The 19719-nt window shown below is 45.4% G+C and overlaps 2 protein-coding genes across 2 annotated transcripts; one reads left to right on the top strand and one right to left on the bottom strand.

Annotated features, from left to right (window-relative positions):
* The first annotated feature begins 701 nt into the window (after positions 1-701).
* Positions 702-7356, top strand: C1R (complement C1r). Its single transcript, XM_009287189.2, has 10 exons — positions 702-959; positions 1195-1387; positions 1569-1712; positions 1860-2056; positions 2553-2700; positions 2789-2910; positions 3505-3583; positions 3992-4132; positions 5771-5845; positions 6079-7356. Exons 1-10 carry the CDS (start codon positions 702-704, stop codon positions 6879-6881), a joined length of 2160 nt encoding a protein of 719 aa, XP_009285464.1. The 3' UTR covers positions 6882-7356.
* A 2811-nt stretch (positions 7357-10167) lies between these two features.
* C1S (complement C1s) lies at positions 10168-19239 on the bottom strand. Its single transcript, XM_009287131.1, has 12 exons — positions 19200-19239; positions 18671-18735; positions 18037-18241; positions 16611-16788; positions 16220-16345; positions 15348-15547; positions 14975-15128; positions 14583-14698; positions 14272-14350; positions 13880-14017; positions 13472-13546; positions 10168-11386 (listed from the first exon to the last, which is right to left on the bottom strand). The coding sequence occupies exons 2-12, from the start codon at positions 18673-18675 to the stop codon at positions 10593-10595; spliced, it is 2070 nt and encodes a 689-aa protein (XP_009285406.1). The 5' UTR covers positions 18676-18735; positions 19200-19239; the 3' UTR covers positions 10168-10592.
* Between the last annotated feature and the right edge of the window lie 480 nt (positions 19240-19719).

The raw sequence follows: 19719 nt of genomic DNA, 5'->3' as shown, positions 1-19719 counted from the left end.
GGGGGGGGGTTTAGACCCTTCCAGGAAGGAGAAGAGGTCCAAGGGGCTAAGCTCATGCTCACTGTCCCTCCGTTAAAGCTTTGCGAGCACGTAGGGTTGAGGAAGAAGGATCCTCCTGGCTGATGTTTTCATGAGATCCGGGCAGTGAGCTCGTTTTGGAGGAACACTTCCCCAGAGGGGAAGAGGGGCGATCTGCAGAATGGGAAAAAAAAATGCGGGCCAACTTTTGGAGGAGAGGGATTGAGGCGTGACTGGGTAGAGGGCAGCCCAGGAGGCACTGCAGGATTGCTCCTCAGCAAACTGAGCTTGAGATCTTCAGACCCTCACCAAATGAACTGGGCAGAGATCCTAAACTAGCAATAAACAGAAATGACCCGCTGGCCCAGAGCCAAAGGGAACCAAACTTCCCCTGGTTCTAAGGGATCCAGCCTTGTGACTGCTGGGAACAAGCAGACGTTGCTCAGAGAGTTCACTCATCCTCCTTCAAACTGCTTCCTGGGTTGATGAATCTCTTTGGCTGGGCCACAATGCCTTGCTGGAACCTGGGTAGTGCTGGTGTCTTCATTTCAGCTGTGCTCCTTGTTCCTGAGTGATCCAAGCCAGAAGTTGGACCTGCAACTAGGCCTCCTGTGTTTGGATTCCATTAGCGCACAAGTCACTTGTGACGTCTCCCCTGATTTTGGATGACCTGATTTTGTGCAATGTCACAGTTTACTTGCCATGTTCACAGGCACGTTCCTTTTCTCCTGTGGGCCCTCCTCTTTTTCGGAGTGATCAGTTCCAGTCCAGTCCCGAGAAAGCTTTTTGGGGAGATCAGATCCCCCGGTTATCCCAAGCCATATCCCAACAATAATGTCAGCACCTGGGATATCCACGTCCCAAAAGGCTATGTCGTGAAGCTGACCTTCAGATATTTTGACCTGGAGCCATCTGAGTCCTGCTTCTATGACTATGTTAAGGTATGTGCATAGATACCTGGGCCAAGGGGTGGCTGGAGATGGGAATCTAGTGGCCACCACATGCAATGGCTCTTCATTCACCAGGCCTCCTCTCATGCTTCCCACAAAGGAAAGGGAAGGAGTTAAAGATAGAAATGGGTGGAGCAGGTACTGGCAACTCATGGCTGGGTAATAGTGATGCATGGAGCAGACTGAATCTTACCAGGCTACAGTGATTTCCCCTTAACCTTGACAGATCAAAGCAGACAAGAAGAACTTGGGCAGATACTGTGGCCAGCTTGGGTCAACCACAGGCAATCACCCAGGAAGAAAGGAGTTTGAATCTAAGGGGAACAGGATGCACCTGGTGTTTTACTCTGATTTCTCCAATGAAGAGAATGGCACAGTGATTCCCTACAGGGGCTTCCTGGCCTATTACCAAGCTGTGGGTGAGTAGGCAATACCCTCAGCATGCAGAAAGAAGCCTCTGTGGCTCCAAGCAATTTTCCTCCTTGTCAGGCAAATAAAGAGAAGCTGTAAGCAAGGATATGGATCTCTGTGTACTTTCAGTGTACAGCAGAGAGGTTTAACACTTTCCGCCCCTTGTCCCTGCATCTCCTATGTCTTCAGATCTCAATGAATGTGACCCTAACAATGATGCTGAGAAAGATGAAAGGCCTCAGTGCCAGCACTTCTGCCACAACTATGTGGGTGGCTACTTCTGTTCTTGCCGGACTGGCTACCAGCTTCAGAGTGACCACCACTCCTGCAAAGGTAAATTGAAATTTTGAAAGATCAGAGGGTTCCAGGGAGGGAGCCCTTCAGCCAGGAAGGGTGGGAGAAATGACTTAGGGAGCAGTTGACAGGGCTGCAGAAGACACAGCTCCACAATGTGACCTCTACTTTCTTCGTCTACACCAGTGGAGTGCAGCAGTGAGCTGTTCACAGAGGCATCTGGGTACCTGAGCAGCCCTGAGTACCCCCAGCCCTATCCTGAAGACCTCCGGTGTAACTACAGCATCCGTCTGCAAAAGGGCCTGTCTATCATCCTCAAGTTCTTGGAACCCTTTGAGATTGATGAACACCAGCAAGTCCACTGTCCTTATGACCAGCTCAAGGTACTGGAGATTAGCAGACTCTACTTCCAACCCTGCTGCCAGACCTGGACAGGAATTGTGGGGACACCACTATTCGGATGAGAAATACAGGATCAGTACAAGGAGAATGCCCCAGCATGAAGGACTGAGCTCTTCCCTTGTCCCTCCCTCAATGCGTTTAATTACCATTGTCCTGAGGTCAGAGGCTCTGGGTCACAAGCCCCTGTGAGTAGAGCCAAAAAAATGGTCCTTCTTCCAGTTTTATCTTCCTTTGATTTAATCTCAGGATTTGAAGGGGTTGATAGCTCTGATTCCCATGATAAGGGAGAAGCAGAGCTTGTGGGAGGTCAGCCCTTTGTTGTGATCTGTCAGTGCAGACATCAGCAAAGATGGGTCAGACACCAGCTCTGTTCACCATCACAGGCACTGTGGCAAACTTGGTCTGGATTGAAATAGGGATACTGGGGCAGAGAGGCATATGTGTTTCTGTCCCTGTGATACATGTTTTCCTCATCAGATCCAAGCACGAGGGAGAGAGATTGGTGAGTTCTGTGGCAAGGAGTCACCTGGCAGCATTGAAACCAACAGCAATGAGGTAGACATACTCTTCCTCACTGATGAGTCAGGGTTCAGCCGTGGCTGGAAGATCCACTACACCTCGGAGAGTAAGACATTTCTTCCCCAGAGGCTATTACAGCCTATCTACACCATTTGTAGTAGTGTACCAACTTACTTTGTCCCATTCTCTAACAGAAATACGGTGCCCACAGCCTGTCCCACGGGATCAGTTTACCATCATCAGAGACCTGCAGCCTGTGTATCAATTTCAGGACTATTTCGTTGTCAGCTGCAAGACTGGGTATAACCTGATGGAGGTGAGATCCCTTCTCCACTCCCTTCAGCCGTATTCTGGCTTCTCTTCAGTTTGTGTAAGTCTTTCACCTTTCAGTAAAACTTTCTTTGGAGATTTCACTCATGGCAACCTCTTGCAATTTCTGTTTCTTCCTTGCTTCTATCTGCTTTCTTCCAGTGGTTTCTCCTTTCCTAGCTCCCTTCCTTATGCAGTTACTGTTTCACGAAGCCCTGGTAGAAGATGAGAGAGAAAGATCCCAGGAGACATTGGTAAACAAGAATATCTCTTTGGAAGGATATGAAATCAGACTTGAAGCAGAAGATGTTACCTGCCTCCCTTGCCATCCTTTTGCCAGGACTAGGTAGCGCCCCAGACTTGTCACGGTCTATGGTTGCTGGCTGCTGATACCTTGGCTTGCTATGAATAATTTGTAGCCTGTGGAAAACCCAGGATAGAGGGAAGGCAGAAAAGGGAGAGGACAGCAACTGGAACAAACTGCAGAGGGGCAACTATTGGACAGCAGTGAAAAGATGGGCAGATAGAGTAATATTTTAGTGTGGGGAAGGGAATGTAAGGCTCTGTACAACCAACAGAGATGTTTTTCTCTCCCATGCAGGGCGACCGAAAGCTGCTGTCCTTCACGGCTGTCTGCCAGGCTGATGGGACATGGCATCAATCCATGCCCCGCTGTGAAAGTGAGTGATCTGAGAACGGGGATTATGTCCCCTGCCGTGGCTTTCCCCCTCTAAGAACATGGGGAGTTCAGCCTCTATGACTCAATTTGTCTGTGGCCATAGACTCATGGATATGCTGGTTGGAGGGACCTGTGGAGGTCCACTGTTGACTTTCATTACATTTTTCCGCTTGCAAAAACGTAAATGTTTTTCCTCCCTTACAAAAACACACAAAATATCACTAAAAATTTGCTATAATGTTGTAACATCTAAAAGCGAAAGATTCCAGTCTGGGATCCATTTTGGAACAACCTCTCTCTGCCTGCTGTACTAACTGGTCCTTCACATCATGGCCACAATCCAGTCAAGCCTAAACCTGCAGGCAGTAAGGCTGTCTTTGAGTCATCTCTTTTTTTTTCTTTTTTGTAGTTGTGAACTGTGGCAACCCTACAGACTTGACCAATGGGGCATTCAGCTATGTTAACAAACCTGCAAACAACAAGTACCAGTCAGTGATCACGTACCGATGCAATGAGCCATATTATCACATTGTCACCGGAACAGGCGGTGGTGAGTCCTAATCCCACACAGACATTGAAATCTGTGCGTGAAAAGCCCTCCCAGATTTCCAGTTAGAATTCTCTGCTCCCCAGGCTTAGGGCTCATGCTTTCCTCCTGTGAAGGCTCTCCAATCTTTCCTTGGCTCTGCAGCATAGCTCTTGAGGCTTGTCATCTCAGCCTATTCCCACGCTGCTTCAGTCCCAGAGTCCATCACATCCCTCCTCCACGCTCTCCTTAACTTTTGCAGAAGGTCTTATTCTCTCATCTGTAGTCATCATTTATTCTTCTCCAGTGGATTTCATTCTTTCAGTGACATTTGAGGCATGGTGTCTGGGAATACCAAAATTCTGAAACCTCATCACACCAGTCCAAGTTGCTACAGATGCAAATAAATAAACTCACACTCTACTCTACTGTAACTCTGTTTACCTCTTTGGAATATTGTTCAGCAGCAGAGACATCTAAGGGCTAAATAACATACATACAGAAAAATCTATTTTTATGCAGCAGCTCAGAAAAATTAAGGCAACATTCAAAACCATTCACATGCCTTCTTTTTGCACCTGAGACATGATTTGATGACACAGGAGCTTTGGTTACAAGAACAGTATAAGGAGTTCATCATTTCCTTGCCTTGGCTGCTCATTTAGCCTCCACAAAAAAATGTATATTTTTGAATTGAATCAGTTCCTGGATATGGTTGCCAGCATGGACACACAGTTGTGCAGCATGCCTGAGAGGTGACATGCTAGTACTGGGGCCAGGAGCAAACAGCTAAGGAGTTCTTTAAGTTGGTACTAATGTTGAATTTGATTATTCTTGCATCTGAGTTTAACTCCTTCATAAAGAGTCAGAGCTCAGTCTCATCAGAAAAAAATCAGGAGCAAGTAAATATCAGCACCACCAAATTCTGATGGGGAGTCATTGTGATTTAGTCAATTTTGAAAGAGAACAGCAAACACTTTCTTGGAAGCGTTTACTACAGTGTAAGATAAATTGTATATAAATTATTTTTAGTCACCAGCACAAACTTTCTAAGAAAAGCAAGAATGTTGGAGGTCGCGGAGTTTGTGTTGAGAGGTGACATGTGAGTTAGCTGACCTGCAATATAGCCTCAGAAATAGATACTGAGCATGTACAGTAACTGGCTCATCTTTTTCCTCTTTCTGGAACAAACCACCTTGTCCTATTCTCTGTAAACTACAGAGACCAGAAACTTGAATCTAAAATCCATGTCTTTACTTCTTCTCTCCCTTCTTTGGGCTAAATAAGGTCAAACAGTGCTCTGTAAGCATGTGGATTGAGTGAAGTTAAGACTTTACTCAAATGGCTCTTCAGGCTTTTCTTCTACAGAAGCAGTGCCTGAGCTTTACTCGTCACCTGGAACTGAGGTGCTTCGAGATGTACATGCTATCCCAGATGGAGACATTCCAGACTATACCACAGGTGGCTTTTCCTGGGAAAGGGTGCCTTTGGGATGGAAGGGCTGAGTGCAGCATGTGGGACACCTTGGAGAGAGGAACCCTTTGAAAATATTCTATTCTATTCTATTCTATTCTATTCTATTCTATTCTATTCTATTCTATTCTTTCTTCCCACCCCATGCCTGCAGGCCTGGGTCTCATTCACTTCCCTTTCATGCTACAGACAGATTCACCTGCTCTCCCGAGGGAACCTGGGTGGATCGAGATGGCCAGGTGAGGATTCCTGCCTGCTTGCCAGGTCAGTAAAAAACTCTGACTTTGTCTGGTGTTTACCGATTCATGCTTACAGTCAGTACAAAGCTGGGACAACATGCAGGGAGGGGAGTGAGGATAATGGTATCAGTGAGGGAGGACGGGGAAATCTCTCCAGGAAGGCAAAAATAAGGTGAAATTGAACAGTGATGGTGCAGGAAAGAGAGAGAAAAGCCAGGGCAACAGAGGGTTTTATGATTTCCTTGCATTTCTCCACAGTGTGTGGGAAGCCGGTCAATCCCATTACTGAAGTCCAGCGGATCTTGGGCGGCAGGTCAGCAAGGAGAGGCAGTTTCCCTTGGCAGGCTCTGACTGGCATCCATGGACGAGGGGGTGGTGCGCTCCTGGGCGATCGCTGGATCCTGACCGCTGCCCACACCATCTTCCCCAAAGGGGCAGGCGGGAACAGTGCTAGCCTGGACCAGCTAGCAGAGGAGGCTAACATTTTCCTCGGCCACACCAAGGTAGAAGAGCTCTACAAGATAGGTAACCACCCTGTACGTAGGATCTTTATCCATCCAGATTACAACCCTAAAGATGAGCACAACTTCAATGGGGACATAGCCCTGTTGGAGCTGAAACACCCCGTAACCCTGGGCCCTACAGTACTGCCCATCTGTCTCCCAGATACCACCAACACCACGTTCTACATGGATGGGCACATGGGTTACGTGAGCGGCTTTGGTGTGGAAAAAAACTTTATTTCAAATAATTTGAAGTATGTGAGCCTACCAGCGGTTGCTCGAGAGAAGTGTCAGAGTTGGCTGGACAGTAAGAAGAGAGATATACCTATGGTTTTCTCTGAGAACATGTTCTGTGCTGGCTTTCTCACAGTCAAACAGGATACCTGCCAGGGGGATAGTGGGAGTGTCTTCACGGTGTTAGACACACAAAGTGGTCGCTGGGTGGCTACCGGTATTGTTTCTTGGGGTATTGGCTGTGCCGAAGGTTATGGCTTCTACACTAAGATCCTCAACTATGTGGACTGGATCAAAGGGATAGTAAAGGAGGATAGGCTCTAAATGTTGCTGTCCCACTAGCTGAAGAATCACTGATAGCATGTAAATTTCCAGACACAGCAAATCATATCTAAAGCTTTTGATGATGTCCCAAAGGCTTTTCATACATGCAGACCATGTAACCTTCCTCACGGGCACTTCTGAAAGCCACCATACTGTGTGATCAATTCTTGGTAGTACCATCAAAACTTACCAAAGCTGCTGTACCATTGGCAGCTTGTGGGACGCCTTTGTGGACGTTCTAGTTCTTCCAAATCTTATTACTGGATGAAGCCTTAATAATATCAGGAAATCTCATGACAGCAAACGTTATTGTTTGAAGTGGTGACAATATCATCAGACTACTGCTGTCTACTTTTGTATTCTATTGTGTGGGAAGGTTGCAGGGCAGCAGACTTTCTTGAAGGATGTGGTACTTTGTGCTGAGTACAGTGTGCATATGCCCACTGGCATCAGTGAGATTCTATGAATATTAAAATAATTGCTGGAGAAAACAGTTGTGTTATGTCTTTCTGTCTTTGTTTTTAACAACTACTAAATATTCCCCATCACAGAAAGCAACTTGCGGACTTTATATAGGGATTGCTTTACCTACCACTAAAGTGTTTCCAGTTCTGCAACAGCATGTGGCAGTTGCTCACCTGTCACAAAACTACAATTAGATTACCCAGTCTGAAACTCCAGATGGCTTCAAAGGAGGCAAAAATAAGTTGTCTGTGTGATGCCACATTCAAAAGACAGGGAAGACAACAACCAATCTCATGGAGGAAAGAGCCCAGGAACCTTCACCAATCAGAATTTGAGGATGGATTTTTTTTATACTGTATGAAATAAAGCTCTGACTGCAGGACAGCAGCTCTGAAATGATGCTGACAGAGAGAAGATGACCCCTTTTGTGTTGTGGGTATTCTCTGGAGTTGTCTCGTGACTAGTTTTGCTACTGCAGAACAACCTACCTTTTTCATGTGGGTCACTGAAAGAACTGAAGTCTGCAAGAGCTTGACAGGGGAACTCTGGGGGTAAGGTCATAGTTGCCTTCTTGCACTGTTTTCTGTGAGATCCAGCTCCAGATCTTCTCAGGTGTCAGTATCTCTCATTTGCTTTTGAGATAATATACCCTGGGGAGTGATCTGTGAAATTGCACATCTGATATAAGTTCATCCATGATCTCCATGGGTCAGAATTCTGTTGATTTTTCCCATTTGTATGGGCAAGAGAGGAGCATAAGAGGCAACAAGAGCATGGAAAAACAAGTTGTCCAGTCGTACAGGAGCAATGGATAAACCCTGGTCTGGGGGAGGGAAGGGAGAATGAGGCATATGCAACTGGGAGGTATTCCAGGTGAAGAACAGGGAATTTCTGGGATGCTCAGTGAGTACAGGTGACAAGAACAACAAAATACCCAACTCTTCAGTCCTTGTAAAAATTGGGAAAAATTACTGAGAAGCCATCTTAAAGAATCTCCTGCTTTGCAGGAGACTAGGGAACTTTGGGAAGCTGAGGCATGGAGAATAGATGATTTGCCCAAAATCGCTATAGGAATCTGTGACCCTCCTACGAATAGCAATCCCAGCTAAATAAGTATCTTTCCTGTCTCCTACTCCTGGACAATTCAGCCACATTTCTGTTTCTCTTCTCCTCTGCTGTCCTGAATTGATTTCAGCAGTTTGTCCTCCTGTCCTTTTCCAGAGAGACTGGAGTTAATCAGTGAGCTAGTGAGTAATCATTGCGACGCTGCTTGCCTGAGTGGCTTTGTGGTCATAGAAGCTAAGGAAATGTCTTACCTTAGTTTGAAGGTCACTTTTTCAGAACTTAAAATGGATTAATTTTCCCCAAAATGTACTTTGTTGAGCTATTTCTACTGCTGAAGTATCCATCACATACCAAAGCAGAAGCTTCCTAATAGCCAGACATAGCAGTCTGTAAGATTTCCAGTGACTTTTGCTCATGATTACCCCAGATGTTTGGGCATGTCTGTATGATTTATGAAATTCTAATACATACTGTGAAGTTATAAAATAGTTACAATGGCACCACTGCATCATTATTGTTCCTTTGCCAGTATATAGTCACATCTTTGCACAAGGGGAACATGGGCTAAGGTTGCAGCCTGGACTAGTTACCAGGGATGGACACTTCCCTTTTGCGCTCCAAAAGATGAAAGCTGAGATGAGTCCACCTAGTTAGCAACAAGCAGGAATGACTATAAAACTTCATAGTAGATTAAAGTTGGCACATACAGATATAAAAGCAAAAAGCATTCAACATCCTGTGAGTCACAGTTCTTCAGGACTGTAGTATAAGATCCCTGGTTACTAGCCCAACAACAAAATAACCTTTTGCTTGTTACAGAAAACTGAAGGTGCTTGAGCTGAGTGCAGGGATCTATATGAAATCTCCCAAGAGCTGCACACATCCTCCTCACCATTTCCTAGACTCTCAGAAAAACTTAGGCTGGAAGAGGAGGTCTCTAGTCCAATCCACTGCTGACAGCAGGACTAACTTCAGAGCTTCAGGGCCTTGCCTGGGCAAGTTATGAAGATGTCCAGGGACAGGGATTCCCTAGTCTTTTATGGCACTTGTTTCAGTGCTGACCCACACCTCGGGAAAAAGCCCAATTGGAAATTCCCTTATTGCAATTCGTGTCCATTGTCTCTTGTCCTTTCGCTGTTCACCTTTCTGAAGAGTCTTGTTCTGTGTACTCTCTAGCCCTCCTTTAGGTATCTGAATACAGCAGTTAGATCCCCCTCTTAGCTTCCTCCTTTTCAAGCTGAACAAACCCAGCTTCCTCCATCTTTCATCATATGCCATCTGCACCAGTTCCCTGACCATCTTAGTGGAAGGATATCTGTGAGTGATATAGGACTTTCTGGAGCAGAAGACACCCCTAATGCACATCAGGCAATCTTCCCCCACAACACTACCTTCCCTAAATCCCTAAATCAAGCAAGCTTTATTTCTTATCTAACACAATAAAGTTGGAAAAATAAAGCCCTGAGGACAGGTGAATGAAAGGATTTTGAAGATATGTCTTCTGCTCAGCTTGATTCAGAAGTCTGAAGTCCTCATTGCTGGTAATGGTTGGTCAATGAGATGCAACTATCTCAGAAGAACTTCATAAAGACTCTCAGGTAGAGAGGTGAGGTAGCACAAGTTACAGCTTGACAAAAACTGGCAGCATAGTGGGTCAAAATGTGACTAGACACTTGATTTAGGGAGTTTCAAGGAGAACTAGGTCTAGACTGAGAAGAAGAAAGGCAATACACACACAATAGCACATTGCACAAAAGGCAGTTCGGACATTCTTTAATGCTGTTAGATATTCTGAACCATACAGGAAATACATAAATCAGAAACCAGGCTCTGAACCTACCCTGGGAACCAACAATTATTGTCTCTTGTCTTCACTGAAATCTCCTTGTCAGGTGGTGCATGGCTAGGTCTTGTCCAAGTGGGAAAAAATGGGACAGAAAAAAATGAGAGGAAGCAGAAGAAGCCTCCATTTTCCTCTTACGCTACTATGAGTGGAAGAAAGAGAATTTCACTTCCCAGACACAATGACAGTGGGAGAAACAGATACATACTCCTGACTCTCCACTCAGCACAGACACAATGAGTAGGCCCATTATATACACAGAGTGAACAGGATCACAGCCAGCCTGAACGTGTAACCATCACATTTAGAAAGGGTGACTGTGCTGAAAGGAGAAAGAGCTAATCCTGCCAAGCTTCTGCATCCTCATGCTTGCTCATGGTCTCTGTAATCCAGTCCAAATAACGCACTACCTTGGTGTAAAGACCAAAGGTACCACATCTTGGTCCCCAGGAGATCAGCCCAGCCACATAGTACCGTCTGTCATCAAGAGGATCTTGGATAGCGTAGGCTCCACCACTATCCCCCTTACAGCTGTCCTTGTCACCACCAGCACAGATCATATTGTCAGTGAATCGGTAAGCACTGGAATCAGCAGAGCCCTCTGGTTTCACAGATCGGCACTTATCCATGTCCACCACAGGAATCTGGGCCTTCCAAAGATAAATAGGCAGTCTTCCGCGCTCTCTCTGGCCCCAGCCAGCAATGTAGCCCAGAGTCCCTTCTTGCAGCTCATACTCAGGTGATTTACCAGGAAGACAGAGGGGTGAGATGTTTGGGCCCATCTTCACGGGATCCCTCAGCTTCACTAGTGCAATATCATTATCAAAATCGGTCCTGGTTTCTATGGGCTGCTTCTTCCAATCAGGATGGATGAATGAAGCCTCTGGGATCAGCTGCTTGGCCTCCCAGTACAGAGATTCTCTACCAACATTGATTACCCCAGCATACATGTTGGGCTTGTCGTATCCCTCCAGCACATGAGCCGCAGTCATTACCCATCTTTCAGAGATGAGTACGCCACCTCCTCTTGGGTAATCAAAATACACCTGCCAGGGAAAGTTGCCCTTTTCTGCAAGGGTGCCTCCAAAAATCTTTGCTTTCTCTCGGATGGGTTTACTAGGCACCCCACAGACTGGAAAGAAAAGAAAAAAAGAGGAACCAGATGGGAGAATCAGCAATTACAAATAGGGGGTTCTTTGGTACTGCTAAAAAGCCCATAGTCCCCTCCTTCCTGTGTCCTCTAAATAATTTTTGATTCTGAGTAACTGATGTTTATATTCTATGTCATAGAGTTTGCAACTAGTATTTACAGAGAAAGTCAAGAAAATTCAAGCAAAACTACTATCAACATTCAATTTAGGCTGAAGATACTCATTCTCAAATTCTTGTTCTGGAAAGCAGTTGTCATCCTGCCAGTGTTGGGTATGTCGAAGCTCACAATTTAATTGCATTCTAGTTAGCATTTTTCCTTTGCTGAATTATGTCCTGTAGGTGAAGGGATTGTCTTTGAAAAAATATTTGCTTAAGTTCTTAGAAATATGACACTGCTCTTTAAAATGATTTTTTTTTGTGAACTCCAGATAGTCTCAGGTTAAGTGTTCAGGTTTGTCACTGATGTTTTACCATTTTTCCTCTCCATTCTTTTGGTATGTAAAATCTTAAGCAGTGGGTTAATGGAGATCTTATCTGTGGGTCTTATGGGTGCAGAGATGCTCCATGCTCTTTGAGTAAAATGTTCTATAAGGTTTTGCAGAATGTGAGCACTAAGGGCATAAATAAGGCTGGTCATTCTGACATAGCTAGGAAATTGATTTCTTATCACATTGCCTTGTTTACATTGAGCCCTTCGTCATATAGTCAGAGATTAAGGAACTATAGCCAGTAGGTAGCTTCCAATTTAAATGAAGCAGAGTTTGTTAAAGAATTTCACGTAATCATAGAAAGATTTAGGCTGGAAGGTACCTCTTGATGTCTCTAGTTCAACCTAACCGCCCTTCCCCCTGCCCTCCTAACTGCAAAGCCATGTTGCTCAGGGGATTTGACAGGTGATTTCTGATCACCTCCAAGGGTGGTGATTAGCCAGCCTCTCTGGACAACAGTTCCAGTGCTCTGGGGGAGTATTTTTCCTTAAATACAATCAGAATTTCCTTTGTTGCAACTTGTGCCCATTGCCTGGCATTGTCTTTTATTGCTGTGTCCCACTGAGAAGAGTCAGGCTTCATATTCTTTGTAACCTCCTCTTGGGTGGTAAATTCCCTGAGCTTTATCTTACAATTTGCCTTTTGCACCGTGCACTTGTATAGTCCAAGTCACTGGCTGAGCTGGCCCTTAAGAGGGTTGAATCATCTTCAGCTGAATCTTGTACTTTGCCAATGAAGATTTGGGGGTTTGGAGTAGTGAACAGGCATTATGTACCTAGGCATGCTGCCTCCTCTAAGAAGGTAAGCTGAACAGCGTGCAGAATACATAGGATTTAAAATTCTCTCTATCAGCTGGAAGTTAAGACCCAGCCATAACTACCAGCAGTCACGAGCAGGAGTAGTACCCATGCACTTCCCTCCTCAGTGTCTCCCCAGTACACAAAGAGAGGATGAGAAGGTCCTTGACAGGAATCTTGCTTGAGCTTTCAGACATATTAAGTATAGCTGAATACTGACGGACACATTAAACCTTAAGGGTTTAGGCTATGACTTCCAGTGAGAGTAGTGAAAGACCTTTCCCTGTAGCGCTGCATCTGTAGTGACCAGTGGACAGCTGGGCACTACCCCCAGGAGAGGACTGAAGAGAAGCTACAGCTCTCAGTGTAGCTTGGGAGGGACCAAAGACAGAAAGGCCCAGCATTGTTGGACATCTCTTTTGACCTGTCAGTCTTTTTGCTACCTGCAATGCAGCCAGAGATCTAAAGCACTGAACGACTTGAGAATGGGCACACTTGAAGGTGGGGAAACTGGTGCAGAAACACACACTGATACTTGAAAAGGTCCTGTTATACCAGATGTCTTATTATGTTGTCCACTTTTGTTTCCAGTTTCTTTCTGCTGCCTCATCTGACCCTTCTTTGGGGCCCACAGCTTTCAGAAATACCCTGTCCAATGTGATTCAAACAACATAGAAAGGATCAACTGTACTTTCAGGCTTAGCAGTTGAAAAACAGGAAGATGAAAGGAGCAGTGGTCTTCATATGTTGCATGTACATATACACAGTTCTTGGTAGTACCTGGGACACATTTTGGTGGTTTTGTTCCCATCTCTTCATTGACCCATTCTCCACTGGCTGAGCACTGATACACCACTTGGAAAACACAAGAAAAAAGAATGCCATAAGGATACAATCAAGATGAAGAGAGGGTAAGTAGATGTGACAAAAATCTCCATGGTTCACACACCAGGCAAATGGAGAGAGGACTTACTAATGCATTTAAGGTCAACAGCCCAAGTACAGACATTATCAGAGCATATTAAACACAAAGGCAACACAAAACTACCACCTGCAACCCCACACCAATAAGAACTTTTTCCCAGTCTTGACCTGATGGGATATAATCCTAGTCCCATGATGATGCCAGTACCATTTCTTAGGCCTTTGATCAAAGAAATATTTTTGTGTAGCAGCGGCAATGCTTACCATCCCCTTTGTTTTTTAGGGTATAGTAAGGTGCATCACATTGGTACCGGAAAGCAGCTTTGTACAGAGGCTCATGAAGTTCGGAGACGTATACGGCTTGGGCATTGTCAATAGGAATGGGATCACCACAGTTCACAGCTGTAGAGAAGAAACAAAAACGATCAAATATAAACAAAGGGGCATCCTTACCCAACAATATGATTATTCTGTATGATGTGGAACCACTCAGCTCCTCTGGTCCCTGTACAGTCATCAGCACTCACTTCCTCTGTCCCTTCAGCATGCTCACATCCCAGTCCTTCAGCATTCTCCTAATCTGGAGATACAGTGGATCTAGAGCCTAAAGGCTCCATTCCAGTCCGCTTCCCACAATACAAAGACAGATCACTTACGAACACAGCTGAAATGGGAGTTGCTCCATTCACCGTTGTCCTGACAGCTGGAGTGAAAAGTCATGATGCTGTCTCGTTGCTAGGGAAAAGAACACATGATCCATGTAAGTCACTGGCCATGAAATGTATCTGACACAGGCACTCCAAGGGAGGGTCCTCAAAATGCTGCAGTGGCTGAAAGAAGTTTCCACTTACTACAGCTGTGGTGAAAACTTTGAGTCCCCAAAGGTGCTCAGGACACCTGATGGGAAATGGCATCAGGAAGCTGCTGAGAGGGCCAGAGAGGATACATACTTTTTTATGTAACTTACCCTCACAATTTCGTAGCCTTCCACACAGGTCACCTTCACATTGTCCTTGAGGATATACCTGTCCTTCTTTGGGTCAAGAACAGAGTTGGGGATGACACTTGGGGGACAGGTTACAGCTTTGAAGAGATAGGTGGAAATCAGTGATTAACTGGTTCAAGATTTACTCTTCTTCCAGCAAATCAGCGATTAACTGGTTCAAGATTTACTCTCCTTCCAGCTCCCAACTTCTTTCTCCCCAGTGGTTATTTTCCCTAGTAAACAGGCATCCTCTGTTTACTCAATACCAGCAGCTGTGAACTTGTTAACAACCTGTTGTACCATGAATCTGACCTGGGACAAACTCTCTCCCTAACTCAGCAGCAGAGGGAACGCTTTCCCAAGTGTTTACTCACGATCCCCATAGTAGCGTATTTTCCAGCCTTTGTGCTGTACTGCATGGTCTGTCTGGAAGATAATGTCAAGAATGTTGTTCCTAGTTTTGATTTCAGGAGGACCTGGGAATTTGCTGCCACAATAGGGACCAAAATGCTGCTTTCCAGAGACAAGCTGGGAAAATAACAAACAAGAAGAAATGAGAAATACCAAATGTATTCAGAGAGATACTCAAATATATATTCAATATATACATATCCAAATGTATCCCCAAGAACTTCAAAAGGCAACATAGTTGAAAATAAAGTTAAGCAGTCAGAGGGTCTTCTGAATATGAGGAGATTGAGGGGAGATCCAGAGCATCCTGAATCCCTCCCTAAGCCCCACACCTACTGTTAAGCTGTCGTGGCAACTCCCTTTTGAGTCGGCTGGTTCCACGTCGAAGTCCCCACTGCGTATGGTCAACGCCACAAAGTAGCCTGGCCTCAGGGCCACTCGGTACTCACACCGCGAGTTCTCCGGGTACTGGTTGGGATAGTTGGGGCTGGAAATCTCCCCTGATGGCTCAGTGAAGACATTTCCACTGCAGTTCACTAGGATTAAGGTAGGAACACAGGTAAGATTCAGAAAGGAAATGGTCCATGTATGAAGCTGACAAGCTTTCCCTCTTCCACTACCTCTCCAGTCTCCCCAGTCACCTGCATTAACCATGTCACAACATTGCATCTTTCCAAGAAACTGAAACCAGGGCCACTCCCTATCCAGTTAGCCAGGGCCTTTAACTTCTAGTGGCCTTTCTTTTTACCTTCCACCTGTGATTTAGGCCCCCTCCCCTCATGCTCAGGTCCTCATACTATACTCCTTTCAACATGCACCATTTGTGACTTTGCAATTTTTTGATTCAAGCCAAGCAGCCCCTTGGCCATTTTTGTGTCTTTATTGAACTGCCCTGTTTTGTCAGAGATTAAAAGATTCACAGATAGCAGTATGCTAACAAGGCTCTCCATCACAGTCTTTAAAGAATGTCATTTAGTAGTTTCTTAATTCTTTTGACACAAAAAAGAAGAATGTTAAGAATATGTTAATAGACATTCCCAAAATCACAGTCTACTGCCAGTTCAGATTTGCACTGGTATGTTTTTTTCCCCAAAATATACCTGTCACAACTGGTTGAGAAGGTTGATAGAGAAGGTCTTCCATATACAGTATCTCACTTGGCCTAAATTAACTTTTGCTGTTGACCACAGCTTATGTAGGTCTCTTACCTCCGCATGTTTTCTTATCCTCATAGAGGAAATAATCTGGTGGACAGGTACAGAAGTAACCTCCAACATAATTATTACAGTAATGACTGCAAGGTTCCTCCACAAAATCCGTACACTCATCCAAGTCTGCAAGTGTGAAAAGATGAATCAGCCAAGATTAGGAAAGGGCCCTAAGGGCAGGAGGAAGATGAGAAAGTGAAGCAAACACTGGTGGACAACAAGGAAAAGGTATCTCGAAGACAGCATTTATACTGGTCATATTGGAAAGCAGTCCTGTCTGCTGGGATCTCTTTCAAATAAGGCATTCTTGTAAGGAAAACCCTTCTGTCAGCTTTCCTCCCCGGCTAGCCTGGACACTACAGAGATTCAGAGGAGGCTGTTTTAACCTTACCCACTGCAACATAGTAGGCCGCAAAACCAGTGAAACGCTCCTCATTGGAAAAGTCTGATTGGAAGCTCAGAGTGAGGGTGTTATAAGGAACATGAAATTCCTCCACAATCGAGGAGCCAGGGGCATGAGCTTTCTTCCGCCCACAAAGCACGCCTTCAACATGGTCACCAGACAGGATCTGCAGAAGAATGCAGAGAGGTCTTATCTCATTACTGGAATACATGTAATCACCAACACTTGAGTCTTTCAGCTTATAGGTGGCTAACCAAAGGCTCCTAAATTGCATGCATTTCTCACAACATTCAGGTAGATCTGCCAGGGCACGGCTATGTCACATAGCTAGCAGGAGGGACTAAGGCTGCTGTGTCATCCACCGAGCTGGCCAAGGCTGGCAGCCGGGGTACAGCTGAACAGAGCCCCTAGACAACCAGTTTTATGACGTTCAAGACGCTTGAGGAGTGTTCCCTCCTACTGGCTTCCCAGCTGTGAAATGCCTGTCTTAATTTCTCAGGTACAAATTAATCCAGAAAATTCTCTGTTAACATCCTTTCCTCAGGCCCACCTGTACAAAAAATCAACCCCGTGGTTCAAAATGGCAAAACCAATCACTGACAGTCTGCAGAGCAGTCTAACAGGTTCATCGGTTTGTTGCAAAAGGACACGTGTTATTACAGCTCCCAGCAGAGCACATCCATCCTACTGTCCCACCTTGGTCCTTCTCCAAAGTCTCGTTCTGGTGCTGTACCTGATCTTATTGCCCCTTTTCACACATAGCTATTGCAGAATAGGATGGTCTTGTTTCTGTCTGTGTGGAAATGCTTGATCTTTTGTGCCTTGTGGGACAACATGGAGCAGAGCTAGTGGGTCTCTAAGTTTTAAGAAATCTGTGGCACATAGATCATAGAAAACTGCAGTGCAATGGACCACAGCACTTTATCTGAGTGCCCACTATCCATACACAGATCTCTTGGTTGTTTTTAACCTTCATCATTTCCAATCAATTTCTGATAGCATTAAATCATCTATGTCCACTCATGGATTAATTCTGAATACTTTCAGGGACAGAAAAGCAATGCTCTAAGAAAATGGTCCTTTTATACCTACGGTTCACTGGCTAAGAATATGCCTTGCAATAGGGAGGTGTCAGTGGTGGCTAAGAAGGCTTTTCGTATGAATATAGGAGAAACATGGGGAAGGGGATATAGATGGGACATGCAGTTGGCAGACAATGCTCATGTGGCTATGAGGCAAACTCAAATCAATTTAGTGACTGCTAGTGCAGATACACTCAATCATTTGGGCTTCTTGGAGCTCAGAACAGGAAGGATGTGACTATCTCCTCTTCCAGCCCTGAGCTTTGTACACAGCTTTGCTGTTCTGTAACCCGCCTTCTTGTCTTTTTCTCACTTGAGGACAGGGACAGTACCTTCACAAAGTCATATTCGCAGTTCTGCGATGGTTCAAGATCCATATGTGTGAAATAAAGGCGAATGCCATATCCTGAAGGGACCTGGATTTCCCAAGATTTCTGCACATCATTGGGATACACCTGAGGATAATTGGGTGACAAGATCTCACCATACATGGAGGCTGCATCGGCCCAGAGAGGGAAAGAGAAGAAGATAAGGTACCTGAGAAAAGAGGAAGGAAGATGACATTGCAGTAGTCTTCTCCGTCTGCATACACACACAGTCTATAGTGAAAAAGCTAGTCTTTGGCTGTACATAGCATGCAGCATAACTCCTGGCTTTGGAGTTTTAATGACCAACGCTGTGGCTGTGTGGTGCTTGTCTTTCTCCTGTAGCCCTCCACACAGAAAGAGTACAACCTCAGTCGTGCTCTCTGCTCCTCTCCAGCTCTGTAAGAGCTGGTAATGCTGCAGGAGTTGAACACAAGGGTCTTAAGTGCTATTCCCTACTTCACTGCCTTGTTCTGGAGGCTACTTGGGCTATAGATACATTCAGATTTGAGAATCAGTACAGTACTACAGGAAAACCACCTAATTTATAAAATGAAATTATCAATAAACCTGAGTTCCCCTTGGAGGTTCAATAACTCACCACATCTGGAAAAAGCAGATCTTCCTTTCCGAAAATTTTCGGGAATTGGACTTTGGAGTTATGGTCTGGGACAAAAAACAGTGTGATTGATTAATGTTGCCTGTGCTTCTGCGTGTCTGCTAGGCAGGTCAAAGACCCTAAAACCCCAGCTTGTGGAGAATACGTCAATGTTTTGCCTCAAAAGCAAGTTTGTATCTCTGTTCCTTCCTGCATACAGCAACCCCAAGCATCAAGAAGGGATGCTAGGCTCCGTACTGACAAAACGGAGAGATAGTCTCTACCTTGGTATTCACTGGTACTCACGTTCTCCCCTTATGACCACCAGTGTCTCCAAACACCATGCTGGTGCACAGCAAATTAAGATAGAAAGCACCTCCCCCCCGGAGTACCCAATCCATTCTTCCCAGCACCCCAAAAATTATGCTAAGACCCTGGGGTTGGGGAGCAACTTGTCCTGACTCTTCTAGCTGTCAGACAGCGACGCTCAGGAATATTTTCCTTTCCCATTTCTAATGCTTGCAATATTTACCTTCTCTCCCTAGTTCGTGTCTGGTTTTCTTCTCTCTTCCCTTCTCTTTTCTCTCTTTCTCTTTTTCTTTTTTCTTGCTGTTCACACCCTCCTCCAAACGTAGCCAAGGCTGGGGGCTGGGGAAGAGACCTCTAACGCACAATATCGCAGCACCCTCTACCTGTGGGATGCGGCTTCCCAGCCTCCCCGCTGCGGTGAGATGCTCGGCTTGCTGGCTCTCGGCAGGAAGGGGAATTTCCAGAACAAGTTGCACAATCCTGTTGGCTCCGGCTGCGCGGGGGGAGCACACAGATCTGGTCTGTATTAGGCATTTTCGGGAAATCAGATGACTTTTGGGAAAAGGGCAGGGAACAGAGTTTCGGCTGCGTCCCATCTCCCCCTCTTCCCCCTCCCTTTTAAAAGTTAGGAACAAAATCCAAAGGGTGTAGAAAAGGGAGAGTCCACGTGAGAACTGGTCCAATGCTTTTGCACGGAAAAGAATGTTTAATCATCCTGTCCAGAGACCACTTTGCCGGAGCCC

The sequence above is a fragment of the Aptenodytes forsteri genome, unplaced genomic scaffold (genome assembly GCF_000699145.1).
Source record: "Aptenodytes forsteri isolate BGI_AS27 unplaced genomic scaffold, ASM69914v1 Scaffold216, whole genome shotgun sequence".
Lineage (NCBI taxonomy): Eukaryota > Metazoa > Chordata > Aves > Sphenisciformes > Spheniscidae > Aptenodytes > Aptenodytes forsteri.
The sequence above is the reverse complement of the archived record's forward strand: the minus strand, read 5'-3'. Positions and strand labels throughout refer to the sequence as shown.